At 46.1% G+C, this 14,435-nt stretch overlaps 1 protein-coding gene across 1 annotated transcript in view; it reads left to right on the top strand.

Moving 5' to 3' along the window:
* Nucleotides 1-11,119, top strand: part of ADCY2 (adenylate cyclase 2) — a 441,039-nt gene extending 429,920 nt beyond the window's left edge. The window contains exons 23-25 of the mRNA XM_081233724.1: nucleotides 2,428-2,542; nucleotides 5,762-5,886; nucleotides 10,295-11,119. Of these exons, the coding sequence (XP_081089850.1) occupies nucleotides 2,428-2,542; nucleotides 5,762-5,886; nucleotides 10,295-10,447 (393 nt within the window). The 3' untranslated portion in view covers nucleotides 10,448-11,119. The remainder of the gene's footprint in view (nucleotides 1-2,427; nucleotides 2,543-5,761; nucleotides 5,887-10,294) is intronic.
* Nucleotides 11,120-14,435: the final 3,316 nt, after the last annotated feature.

A 14,435-nucleotide genomic window follows, 5' to 3' on the forward strand; every position in this document is an offset into this window, starting at 1 on the left:
GACTGCCTCTACCTCCAAATCATGTCTTCCCCCTAAGTCATGAGACAAGAGATATTAGCAAGCTCTGATGGAAAAATGTAACTGTTCTTAAGAAATGACTCTGCATTTCCACCAAAGTTAGCTGACAGTCTGCTTCGTGGTTCTAATATTTTAAATTGTTTGGTTTTGCTCCCACACTTTTAAGTTGCAGATTTATGGCAACAGTAGTATTTCATCCATCTTTTTCTAGAATGATACAATTCACTCGAGGAAAGGAAGGAAGAAATCTTTCTCTCTGAGCCAGAACTTTAATTCCTCTTCCCCCTTCATATATATATATATATATATATATATATATATATATATATATATATATATATATATATATATATATGTATGTATGTATATATATGTATGTATATATGTATATATGTATATATACGTATATATATGTATATATATGTGTATGTATATATATGTGTGTGTGTGTATAAAGTTTAGTGCAGTGATCTCAGTCGGGAGCAGTTTTGTTCCCCAGGGGACATTTAGCAATGTCTTGAGACCTTTTTGGTTGTCACTGGAAGGAGAGATGCTCTTGGCAACTAGTGCGCAGAGGCAGAGATGCTGCTCAACGCCCCTGCTGTGTGCAGGACACCCCCCAACAAAGAATGATCCCACCCAAATGTCAGCAGTGCCCAGGTTGGGAGACCTGCTTTAGTGCTATCCCCTTTCACTGGCATTATTAGAAGGCCGTGGGGGTCACTGGACCGCCCTCTTGCCGTGGTCCTGTTTCCCTGAGCTGTTACCGTGGTTTCTCCGTCTTCCTGGCGTCTTGAATGGGCGGGTTCTGTCCGCTTTGCTTCTCAGTCATCCCCACCGAAACCCTCAGAGTTGGTTTTCATCTTCACCCTCCGTGGAGTACGCCCCCCACCGGTCACCGGGTGCCTGCTCTTCAAACGCCCCCGAGAGATTTCTCCACCTCTGATTGAACTCCCGTGGGACCCAGGGGGCTGAACACCCGTCCCAGAAATCCCAGCGCGAGACCCGCGATGGCCCCGTGTTCTGTCCTCTCAATTGTTTCCAGGGTCCTTTACTGACCCCCGCCCCGTCCCAGCTGAGGGCCTCCCCCAGGTCACCCCTCTGATATTTTGTTTCCGTTTCTTCCCTCGGAGCCCTCGCCCACTGCAGTGGACACGTGAGTGATCCCTCTGGGCGTGTGCTCCCCAGGGGAGCATCCCTCGGCTCTGACCTTCCACCACAGCTGAGGACTCTCCCTCTGCTCCTCGCAGACTTCATGCCCCGCCCGGCTACCCGACGGTCAACCGAAGTGTAGTCTCTCAATAGACATTTACTAAGTGCTTCTTCTGCACCAGGCACTTTGCTGTTGTGTGTGTCTACAGGTTAACAGGACATAGTCTCCGCCCTTGTGGAGCTCGCAGACCAGGCAGGGAGACCAAAGAAAGAAGGAGAGGACGTCCATACCAAGAGCCTGACGGCAGCTCTGGGGCTGCATTTCAGTTCAGCCTTCCGAAGCTGTGTTCCAAACTACCCCGTGCACCTAACCACTCCAATAAAAATTAATTTAAAAAAATAAATAAATAAGCAAGCAAGCCAATAAATAAATAATAAAATAAAACTATGCCCCCCCAAACTGGGGGACCTTCAGGACATGTAAATGAATACATTTTTATAGGTTATATACAAATACTAATAAAGAATCTATTTTAAAAATATAACCAAAAATAGAATTTTCCAAAGGATGAACTTCAAAAGTAAATACAAACAGAATAGGTGTTACAAATTAATGGTAAATGTGAATTAGTAACAGGAATCATAAATACAAATTAATAGTAAAAAGAAGTAGAAACTTCCACTTACCTTCATTGGAAATCTTGGACTTTTCCTTCAGCTCCATGTGGGTGATAACTCTATATTCCTCAAGGGATGATAAACCACCCGGGGACCAGTAAAGGCAGAAGATGGTTAGCCCCTGTGTAAGTCTGCTCAGGCTTCCATAACAAAGTAACACACACTGGGCAGCTAAAACAACAGACATTTATGTGCTCACAGTTCTGGAGGCCGGAAGTCTGAGATCAAGGTGCCGACAGGGAAGGCTTCTTCTGAGGCTTGTCTCCTGGGCCTGTAGAATGCCACCTTCTCACTGTGTCTTCACGTGGTCTCTCTGGGTGTGTCTGGGTCCTAATCTCCTCTTGCTATAAGGACACCAGTCGTACCAGATTGGTCATACTAATGACCTAATTTAACCTTAATTCCCTCTTTAAAGACCCTGTCTTCCAATACAGTCACATATATTCATTCAATATATGAATTTGGGGGTACACAATTCAGCCACAACGCCCCCTCCCCCAAGGAGGCCAGAGGGAAGAGTGTGCATCCTGTGACGGAAGGAGCCTTTCACCCCCGCCTGCTGGGTCCCTTTTCTTTCAGGAGCCCGAGAGGCAGTACATGCACATCGGCACCATGGTGGAGTTTGCATTCGCCCTGGTGGGGAAACTGGACGCCATCAACAAGCACTCCTTCAACGACTTCAAGTTACGAGTAGGTATGTCGTGCAGATTGGGGGTGGGCTGTGGAGAAGGCCTGCGTCAGGAACAGATTCAAGGAAAGGTCGCGATCCTTGCAATGTTGGAGCAGTACCATGACAAATGCGTCGTTAGAGCAGCATGACTGGACGGCAGGTGGAAGGGCCCAGGTCAGCTATGAGCTCCTGAGGCACTTTTGTGCAAATTAGAAAAATAAAAATAAAAATAAAATGCCTGCTTTGGTTGCACCCAGGCTGCAAACACTTGGTTTCAGAAGTGGACCCTGAGCTGGGTTTCAGTCCCTCCAGCCACGGTCATTTCTGCAGGTCCTGGTAGGCTCAGCCTTCAGCCATGCCAGGAGCTGATGCAAGCCTGACTGTCAAACCCTCCATCATTTTATGATAGTAGGACCCACTTTGGGCTATAAGATGCATCCAGACTTCAAAGATGTAAGACTGTGTTCTAAAAACGCATCTTGGAATTGTTGGAATAGTCCCGTACTCCTGGGGTCACAACCTATAAGAACCCCAACTGTGTCCTAAATTCTAACAGAGCTGGAGCTTTTCAGATTGAACGTTCCAATCCCAGAGAAAAAGCCAACTTTCTTCCAAAAAAAAAATTCATGTAAGTTCTTCCCTTGCTTTAAGTTGATTCTTGAGCATGTTTCATGCTCCCTTGCCTTTTACAAATGTCTATCCAAAGGAAGTGTGTTTTAAACCCTCATGTCTGCACACACTGCCTTGCGACGTTTGCATGGTCACTTGCAGCCATTTGTGATTTGTAAGAGCTTCTTTGACCATTTTATGCTGTTCTTGGCAACATATTTTGCTGCTTCGAAAGCAAGTCCATATAAGAGTAGTCCTTTTAACAAATTCCATCTGAGTGGCTTTTCACCTCTCTTGCATACAGATTTCAACTTAAAAAAAATCCCAATATTTGGGACTATTTTCTTCCTTTGGTGTTCACATGTTCTGAATTGTAAAACCCAGAAATATTACACATTTCTTGAGCAAATGGGATTCTCTTCACTGCATGTATGTCCTATTGTGAGCATCTGAACACATTTTTATTTAGACCTTCTCATCTGTGTACCCAGGGGACCTTTATCTGGCTCCGCCCATACAAAGATGAGAAGGGCCAGGTGGGCAGGAAGCTGCCCCCATGAAACGTGGAGGCGGCCCTTTCACCTGGAGCTTTTTATTGCTTTAACAGCTTGGAAAATGGGCTCCTCAAGCTTTCATAGTATGCTCCTTAAAAAAAGAAATCAATTGCATGGCAGAATGACCCCTGTCAAATAGTCTTTTTTTTTTAAATTGAAGTACAGTTGATTTACAATGTTGTGTTAATTTCTGCTGTACAGCAAAGTGATGCAGTTATACGCATATATACATTCTTTTTTTAATATTCTTTTCCATTAAGGTTTATCATAGGATATCGAATATAGTGCTCTGTGCTATACAGTAGGACCTTGTGGTGTATCCATTCTACATAGAAAAGCTGCTGACCCCAACCTCCCACTCCATCTGTTGTCAAATATGTATGGACCAAAACAATATTGCCCTTCACTGCGAGGGGGAATGGGACAATTCTTTGCTAGTCATATCTGCCACATCAAAAGCCCAGGGTTCTTGGTCTGGACCATAACAATATTTTCCAAATTATTGTGAACAAATCAATGGACTTCCTTCAGCAGGTACTTATTGAGTGCTTACTTTACACGGATTATTGAATAACTATTCGTACCTATACACTCACCCCACACACCAACTCTTTTAGATGTCTGCGGAAGCCCTGCTCCGTGTGTCCCTGGTCTCCGAGCTTGCCTTTTCCCAAACCCTCCGTGTCTCCCAAGGGCAGCTTCCCAGCCCCATCTTTGGACATAGTGCCATCCAGTGGCAGTTCACGGTAGGAACTCAGAAGGGTAACATTAGCCCCTACAAAATCATGATACATAGTAAGAGCTAAACTTGCTCCTAATGTCCTTTTCCGCGTGTCAAGCTGTAGAGTCAGTCAGTGAGTGGGAAGCACAAATCAAGCACGCTCCTGCGCTTCGGCAGAGATCGCTCCACTGCCAGCAATATCAGCCCAGGCTCTCTGCCCTGGCCCAGAGCCACTGACCAAGCAGGGCTCAGAGCAGCCAGAAGGACAGCTGAGGGCAGTGGCGTCTGAGATCACCGGCCAGCAGCAGGAATAAATTATTCAGGATGTCTGAAACAGAGATTTGAGTTTTACTGAATAGTCCACAAAAGCAAAGGAGAACTTCTTTCTCACTCTTGCGTACCTTCAGGGATTTTGTGGAACAATGTTTGTGCTGTGTTGCCTGCCCCCCTTTCCATTGCAAAGGGGAGGCTTTGCCTCTGATCTATAACTGGGCTTGTACACAAAGAAGTTCAGTAGTGGGAAATGAAATCTCTCAGAAACACCCTCATTAATCCATAGGATTTGATTACTGCAGTAAGCCTGGGGAGGAGGGGGTCTTAGATCCAGGAGAAAATATAGGGGAGGAAAAATCACCCAGTGTCAATACCTCTGTTTCTCTTTCTGTGGCCAACCTCCCTGCGACGCCCATAACAACTGTGGGTCCCTGTGTTTGAACTGAGTTCTTGGGACAAGGAATCGTCCTACTTGCTACACTGGGGGTGGGGGAAGACCCCAGGCAGGGGTCTGTGAGAATTAGAAGCTCGTACATGTCAAGCTCACAGAATAGTACACAGCAGGTAGAAAATGCAGCACACATGTCAAGGGGCTGGTGGTGGTTTAAGCAAAACATTAGATGGAACCCAGAAGTCCACCAGCAGCAGGACGGCCAATAAATAGAGTTCACAGACTCGCTGTGGCCAGTTAAAATTAAAATAGGTGCATTTCAGAAGTAAATAACCACAAAACTATCGGAAAACAAGATAATCATCTCTTGCCTAAGATTACGTGGCATCATAGAGAAACAGTTATAATGTTGAGTTTTATAAAGTATGCCAATTTTACGCTATTACGGAATAATGATAAATAGACATATGAGCGCGAATCAAGAAGAGGAAGAAAGACAAACATTTTACTGTTTTTGAGATGATGAAGTTAGACGAATTATGGTTCTTTGTTTTAGAGTTCCATGAGTTGGGCGAATGTTTGCTGCGTAATGATGGTTCAGGAATGGTCTTGTAAAACTTTCCTGTTTGAGACGGTTGCTTACACTCCCAAGTTCATGATTCGAATCGTGCTCAGCTGGTTCTGGTGTGTCACAGGTATTAACCATGGCCCTGTAATAGCTGGTGTGATTGGAGCTCAGAAGCCACAGTACGATATCTGGGGCAACACCGTAAATGTGGCCAGTAGGATGGACAGCACCGGCGTCCTGGACAAAATCCAGGTAATTTAGTCTGCTCTGTCGTTATCCACCATGTCTGTCCTCTTGGGAACCATGAATAAGTATATAATAAGGATAATATATTAAAACAGAGGGAAGAAAGTAAACTTTGTAATTTAGTTAAACTTTTTATTGGGGAAATACTAATTCATTTCTGCCTTAACTGTGAACCATAAAAATTGTGAAATAGTATGAAGGTTATTGCATTTGGGAAAATCGGTGATCACAGCGACCAACAGGGCAGTGTGGCCACCTGATGGGAGGGGCGGCAGGGGTGCCCTTCTCCTTGGTATAACCCAGACCAGACGTGACCAACTGCCTTCCTCTCCCCGGGGGCTGAACTTGGAGGATGAGTGAAGGGGCCAGCTGTGGAGAGAAAGAGGTGACATGGAGTGAGGTGAAATGACGGTACTAGCTCAGACTAGCATGGGTTTGGATATCTGGAAGTGACTGGAAGGCTCTGGAACCCACCCAAGGGGGAGAATTCCAAGATCTGACAAGTTAAAAGCAGTGGTGACTGCGCACACCTGCTTGGGTCACAGCACCAGCACCTAGAACGAGAGACTCACTCTCCGAACGAGAAGGATGTGTGTGTGCGTATGTGTGTGTGTGCGCGTGCCTGTGTGTCTATGTGGAACTTTCTGTTTTCCTCGCCCTCAGAAAGCAATGGTTCCACATTTCACCCCAGCTTTGTTGTCTTCTGGAAGATAAATTCCTGCCAAATGGCAAGTGTGTATGAAAATCCCTGGACACAACTAACAGGCTTTATCAGTTTTTTGTCCTCTTCAGAGAATTCCCTGAGCCCCTGTTCTGTGCCTCAGCTTCGCGGAAATCCTCAAATAACCCTGCCTCCCAAAAGTACGATGGACACTGGAGTCCATTTTTAACCTCTGCAGGAAGCTGTCAGCTCCAGCAGCACCTAGAAGGGGCTTTTTGTGAAACCCCTGCGTAGCTCGCTTGCTTTCAGTGCGACTCTACCACATTCCTCCGACAGGATCCTGTCTCTGTGGCCTTTATCAGGCAGAGCTTGACCTTTAGATGGAAGGTGACACACGTGACTTCTACGTGTTCGCCTTGCAGTCAGAATATGAGTCAGCGGTTGCTGAAAAGTTAGCAACCATCCAACAAAGAGAAGAGAGAGAGAAGAAAAGAGGAGTGTGGAGAAGCAGAGGAAGTATCCCAGGCTTTACCGGCCAAATTGGCCACTGCCAAGGAAAAAGAGAGCTGGCTGTTCTCACGGGATCCGCCCCAGACCAAGCTCTCAGCAAAAATGGGGCTCCTCTGACTACGGCTTTCTCTCTGTACATGGCTGGCCACTCCCCGTGCCCAGGGATGCTCCAGCGATCCTGGGCAGCCCATGTCTTCTGCCTGGTGGGGAGAAAGGCAGGCTCCTATCGGGAACACATTTGCCCACCCGTGGGCCAACCTAGGCCTCCACCACACACCAGGAACGTTCGGAAGATGGACGGTAGTTCCGCATGCTTCACGACTCTCCAAGCAGTTTTCAAGCACTTAGGATAAGTATCCAAAGCAATCTGACAGAGGCCAGTCAGGGAAACGTGCCCTTCCGGAGACCGTAAATCCCCTACAGGTCAATGTTGACAATGATCACGTGTGTCAATAAGAGGAAACTGGGCCTCATAAAAGTCCGTGTGACTTAGTGCCGTGCAGCCACCTGGACCGTCTCTGTACGCTTTCTCTGAGCCCGGGGAGGGAACAAGACAGGTTTCAACCCGTGCAGAGTGAGGGATGTCTTCCGCAGGCCTGCGTGTTCACTCAGCTCAGAGGCTGGAGGGTCCGCATCTGGGTAGGTTTTCTTCTCCGGAGGGCAAAGCTCACCCCAGCTCCGCTAGCCTCTCATTTCCATTTATGTGTGAAAAAAACAGTAGTGAGTTGCCAGGAAAAATTAAAAATGATGCTGAGAATATTTAAAGCTTCCCCTGGGCCTGAAGAACAAGTTCTTTTTATTAAAGCGGATTACACTCCCACAATGCTTCCTGTGCCCCAAGAACAGCAGAGGAAGCCCCTCGTCCCCCAGCCAGGCTTGCCCTGGACTTGGAGGAATCGTAGCTGGAGTTCATTAGGCTGATGGCTCCCTCTGAATGCCACGATAATTGTGTGGCTGGTGATACAGATTCCAATGGCCAACAGATCAAAAATGCCAAGGGCGTGCTGCTCAGCACCAGCCTCAACTGCAAAATTAACCTGCAAGGCTCCAAACGATGTGTTTGCTCACTGCGTATAGACCGGAAGCCAAATGTCTGTAGCAATCTCTAATTCGGATTGCCCCTAAGAACTCTAATCAGGAGAATAGATTTGTCATCTGATTTTCTTGACTATGTCCATATTTTTTCAGTTCTTACCTAATGTTCCCGAGCTACAACCTGTCCTCCTCCTCTGGGACCTGGGCCCAGCCAGGGGAGGGCAGGACATGAGCATCTGGGCTTGGCATCCCCCTTTTCCTTCCTGCTCTGCTCAGAAAGACCCACACTTTGGCCCCTTTGCTAGGGGCCAGCCACTGGGTCACACTGCAGAAGACAGATTGATTTTTCTAGCTCTTTCCCACAGCCTGCCCTTGAGATCGTCACAACACACACTTCAGCCTTACTTCTGGGGCCCCCTGGATGCTGTCCTGGGTTCTAGAAGCCCAGCCCTCCCGTGGTTTTGAGGTGCTGCCACCTCTGCACCATGGCCGTGTTCATCCTCCAGGCCTCTCTCAGCCACCAAGGGGCTGGCTCATTGCCACTGCTGCTGCTCCAACACCACACGGTCCCCCGACGGTGTCCACGCCAGAACCAAAATTGTGGTGTGGCATGCCCAGCACACGTGTGTCACCCACATACCCAAGGTGGCCGGGTCCTACAGGTGGCATGGCCGTTTCCTCTGATGAAATGGGATGAAATCCCTCCTCCTCGCCTGCTGTTTCACATGGTTCCAGAGCAGTGTTACCAGGCATTTCTGGGAAAATAGCTCCCTCCCTCTCTGCTCAGGTCCCAGATACCTCCTGGGGGGCCTGGCTGGGGGACCACATTCCTGATGGGTGGTCCCTCACCTCAGAAGCTGAGGTCTTATTTGTAGCCCAGTCTGTGCACCTCACACGTTCTCTGCTTGAGAGGATGCCTTTTGCAGGAGGTTCCTCTGACACGCAAGCATCAGACCCCTGCCCTTGGTCCTAGGTGTGGTCTCTCTCTCGAGAGCACGGCGCATGCTCAAGCTGAAGACAATACAACTCACCTCCCCTCCCCTCAGAGAGAGGATCCGTCCTACCCAGCAGGTTTCCCTGCCCACTGACCCAGCAGGACCAGGACGTAGTGCAGAGATGGGGTCCTCACCTCGTGGTGCAGTGGCAGGAAATCAGGAGTCCTGTCACATTGACAGACTTCCCCGGAGGGGTTACTCCTTTCAGCATCCAGAGTCAATCCAATGAGGTGGGGAAACTTTCCAGATCTGACTCAGAGCATCCTGTCCGTCCTTAGGCTGGTGCGAATTCCTAATGTTCTTTCAGTTTTAGGTCATTTTATTCATGTGTATTAAACCTGAAACACGTGGCCATTTGCAGAGTCGACTGTGCTTCTTCTCATGTGTTTTCTCTTATCTATGTTAAAATCTATCATTAATATTTATTATTTTATGAAATGACATTTATAATTTATAAACATCATCCAAAAGCCCACCACTTCAACATAGGTTTACTTCCTTTTTTCCAGGTCTCTTACATGTGAAAGCATAATATTCATGTGGTTAAAATCATGGCATGGATCCAGGCTTAATTCTTTTTGGGGGGATGAAATCGTTCGACATGATTTCATCGTCTGATCCGTGACATTGATCATGATAGCGTCGTAGTTTTTTTTTTTGTCTTTGTTTTCTTCAGGACACCGTAAATTTGAATTTTATTTTAAAATCATTGTAATTAAACATGTCATTATTTTTCAGTTCTATAAATTGTAACTGATGTCTGTAAATAATAACAGTAGTCAATAGTCATTTTTAAATAAATGCTTACTGCATGTCTGGCCCAAGTTTAACTCTCAAAAATATGGAACGTTTCACTAATTTGCGTGTCATCCTTGCACGGGGGCCATGCTAATCTTCTCTGTATCGTTCCAATTTTAGTAGTATATGTGCTGCCAAAGCAAGCACAATAGCATCGTAGTTTACTTAACCCTGGAGATTACTTGAATCTTAGCTTGTTTCCAGTTTTTCACTTTCACAGCACTGAATTAAACATTGTCCTTAGAAAACTCTTCCTCTCATGGATTATTCTCTCATCTGATTTCTCAGGAGTAGGATGAATGGGTCAAAGAGCATGAACATTTGGGGGCTCTTAATTCTTGTAGTCAAATGCCCTTTGAAAGGGTTGTGTCCGCATCGGCACTAAGCACTTCTTCATCTGTCACTGTGCTTCCAGGTTACTGAGGAGACGAGCCTCATTCTGCAGACCCTGGGATACACATGCACATGTCGAGGAATAATCAACGTGAAAGGAAAGGGGGACCTGAAGACGTACTTTGTGAACACAGAGATGTCACGGTCCCTTTCCCAGAGCAACCTGGCATCCTGAAGCGTCGCCTCGGTTTTGGCAAGAAGACTGTATTTTCAGGAAGATAACAATGCACTTTCTGACTGCCACTTTTGTCCCTCGTTTGTGATGTGTGTGCTCTGTTCTGTCCTCTGGAGCCTCTGTAGACTCATTCCTGTGACCCGGTGGCCTGCCGTTTGGTGTCTGATGTGTGCCAAGATCGCCCTGCCACTTGCACCGTGCTTACGCCTGAGCAGAAGGAAAAGGAGTGCTCATTACAGCGGAAAAGCCTTCAGAGAAGCTGACAGAGCTGAGAGAGGCGAAACAGACAAAAATTCTTAAGGCAATAAAACTAGGGGGTGTATATTATCTTCCGGTGCATGTTCTTTTCTGGAAAAATATGGTAGCTCGCCAACCGCATCCGCTAGTCTGATACTAAAACACACAGTATGTGTGACTAAGTTGATTTTGTCACCCCCCATGGAATCCGACTGTGTTCACCCACGTGTCTCATTGCAGTGACTGTCCACGGGCCCAGCTGGGATCCGTGGCTCCGTCACCTTGCTCTGTCGTGTCTCGTTCCAGCAGCACGTCACCATCCATCACCAGAATTAGTTCTTACAACCTAGGACTAGTTTTGTACCAAGCACGTCTGATGTTTTGATGCCATTGTCTTTTGTAAGGTTAATTCATTAAAAGTTTTATGTACTTTGATTGATAGTCTGTATCTTCCCTGCCCCACCCCTGCCCTCTTCTTTCTCCTGCGGTTTGCTCCAGAACTGAGTTGGTTTTCCACTGATTCTCCCATGGGCAGCTGTTTCAGAAGCAGAGATTGAACTCTCCTTGGGTAAATCAGATCGGGACAAAGTCTGTGATGTCAATCATTGATTACACAACTCCCTGGAAAGAGAGACAGTATGCTTCACTGTGTCACGTGGTCTGTTTTCATTTTGGCATCTCTAGGGAATATTTGCAGGGAAAAATATTTTACTAGTAAAAAGATTCTCTACTAGCAGCGGCACGCACTCCGTCCACATACTCTGATCTACTGTAATACGTCGGTAGAGCTATGAGGCACCGAATAATTTGGAACTAGGTACATCAGCTTCACAATAGTCTGAACTAAGGAGAGAAGCCACCAAAGCCCCACGAGCTGCCTGTTGTGTCTGAGGAGACTTAAGAAGGCACAGGGACTTCCCTGGTGGTCCAGGGATTAGAACTTCGCCTTCCAATGCAGGGGGTGCGGGTTCAACCCCTGGTCGGAGAACTAAGACCTCGTGGCCAAAAAACCAAAACATAAAACAGAAGCAATATTGTAACAAATTCAATAAAGACTTTAAAATTGGTCCACATCAAAAAAAAAAAAATCTTAAAAAAAAAAAAAAAAAAAGAGGGCCCAAAGCCAACCTCGATGCATTTTTGAAGAGAGAAGACCTGGAAAACTGTGTTCTTGCAAATCCAACTCGAGTTTTGGTTTCTTTCTTCCCCTAAAGAAATCATAGTTTGCCAAAGTGTGAAAAATAGGTCATGCATAATCAAATGTTTAAAAGCAAAGCCACAAATGCCAGCCTGGTTGGGCACACCATAGCTCAGGGCAGGCATCTGTAAGAAGTCGAGGACCCCAGTGATGCATTAGGAAGCGGCTGGGAACTCGGATTTGAAGCAGGAGCCCTCCGTTTAATCCCTGACTCTGTTATTTTTTACTAGCTGTGAGACTTTGAACACATTTTTCAGTTTCTCTTAGGACTCTTTTCCTAATTGGTAGCTCATGGGATCAGATCTGATTAAAAGAGCTAATGACCGTGAGAGAGGCTGGCAGGTACCCAGGCCTTGCTCCAGCTTATTGGACCCAGCGCACTGCAGGATCAACATGGCCACCCTGCCAGGGCTTTGGCTTATACTCGGTAAAAAGAGCTTATCGAAATTAATAACTGGCCTTTATCATCAAAGTGGGAACACAGCATGACTTGTCCAATTGTCTGCCCCAGTCAGAAAGTTTTCGATCCTATAATTGCCACTCAGCATTGACCTTTATACATCTAATTCTCCAAAAAGGTGACTGAGAGAAGAAAAATAGTATAAGAGCATTCCTCTTCACTGTAACCGAAATCCGGACTAGGGTGCCCTAGGTTTCAGGGACTTCGAACTGCTCCTGTGGGTTCTTCTTCCCTTGGAGCCTACAGCGTCCATCCTGGGGCTCTTTTTGTCACCTGCCCTTAAAGGTAGACACCTGCAGATGGGTGATTCACCCAGTGCCCTTAACTGTGCCCCTCAGCCCCTGCCCCAGATGCAGAAGGAGAACTGTTTTTCCTCAAAGTTGTGTCTCCAGCCTTATCAAACAATAGGTTTTTTAAAGCAAGCAGAGTCATTATCAGAGTCCACCTCGCAAAGGGCTGTGCATACATGGGTCTCTCAAAGTGAGGTTGCCATCCAGCAGTATCAGCATCACCTGGGAACCTGTTAGAAATGCACATTTTTCAGGTCCCAGTGCAGACATGCCAACTCAGAAATCCCGGTGGGGGGCCCAGCACGCTCCCTGTGCTTTGCAGAGCAAGTCCTCCATGTGATTCTGATTCCCAATCAAGCCTGAGACCCCCTGCACTTTACAACAGAGGAACCAGGTGCAGAGAGGTTCAGGGGCTTGTCCAAAGTTTCCCAGTCGATCAGTGACTAAGACGAGACTAGAAGGGAAAACTGCCTGTTTCCTGAATCTGAACGTGTGTGACTTGTGGTCAAGTCTCCTTAAGTTCAGGCAACTACGGACATGGCTGTGAGCAAATCATGCAAATGAGAGGACTCGCCAGCCATGTCCATCATGGCTGCAGCATTGATAACACGTAACAATCTCGCCTCAAAACCCTCCTTAACCTCTCAGTCTTGTAGGAAGCCTCCCTTTCATGAAAAACACTGTGAGTCCAGTCCCCTTAACACTGCAGTATTTTTACTACATCTGTTTAGAAAAGTCTCTGTTGTCATGACTCTTCCATGTTATTCTTTTTCCCAGCTCAGTGTGCTTTCCTAAAGACAGCAACGCTCTGCTTTTGAAAAAACACTGACAAATGGAAATTTAATATATCAAAACAAATTCTTTTAATGTATGTTTTTCTTTGATAAGATGACTAATGGGCATTCAATGATTGGCTTTAAGGTGTAAAAGTCAAGATGCTGAAAGAGATATAATTTTCCTTTGCTGCCTAATAAACATGAGTGCTTTTGAAAGCTTGCTCAATTAAAGCCCTGCTTTTTAAAAGTAGTAAGTAGAATCTGACTTAAAGTAACTGAAAATAATCTGACATTAATTTATCGCAACTACTTTCAGATGAAGGCATTTCTTATTTATTTATTTATTTATTTTTGTCTGTGTTGGGTCTTCATTGCTGCACACCGGCTTTCTCTAGTTGTGGTGAGCAGGGGCTTCTCACTGTGGTGGCTTCTCTTGTTGCAGAGCACAGGCCTAGACACATGGACTTCAGTAGTTGCAGCACACAGGCTCAGTAGTTGTGGCTTGCGGGCTCTAGAGTGCAGGCTCAGTAGTTGCGGTGCACGGGCTTAGTTGCTCCGTGGCATTTGGGATCTTCCCAGGCCAGGGTTCGAACCCGTATCCCCTGCACTGGCAGACAGATTCTTAACCCCTGGGCCACCAGGGAAGCCCCAAAGGCATTTCTTAGAGATGGCTTGTCTTTCTTGGTAATCAAGACTGAAGAAAGAATAATTTATAAAAATTTCCATCACCCAAACTTTATATATTTTCTATCATGTTACTATAAACATGCTTAATGCACCCAAAGTCATTCCAAATAAACTGCTATTTGTTTGAAAAAACATAAGAGACACCGACAGTGAAAATACATTTTCAAAAGTATAAGGAAATATTTAAGAATCATTCAGCCTTGAAATTGCCAGGAACGCAGTGTCATAAGTCCTTAGAGAATCAAGACAATAAAGCCAGCAATGGAGGAATCAGCATTGAAATTAATTAGATCACCTGCCCATTAACTGCTAAGCTGTGGAAAATTTAATCATGATAGGT

This window comes from Mesoplodon bidens, assembly GCF_964165515.1.
Source record: "Mesoplodon bidens genome assembly, chromosome: 4".
Classification (NCBI taxonomy): Eukaryota; Metazoa; Chordata; class Mammalia; order Artiodactyla; family Ziphiidae; genus Mesoplodon; species Mesoplodon bidens.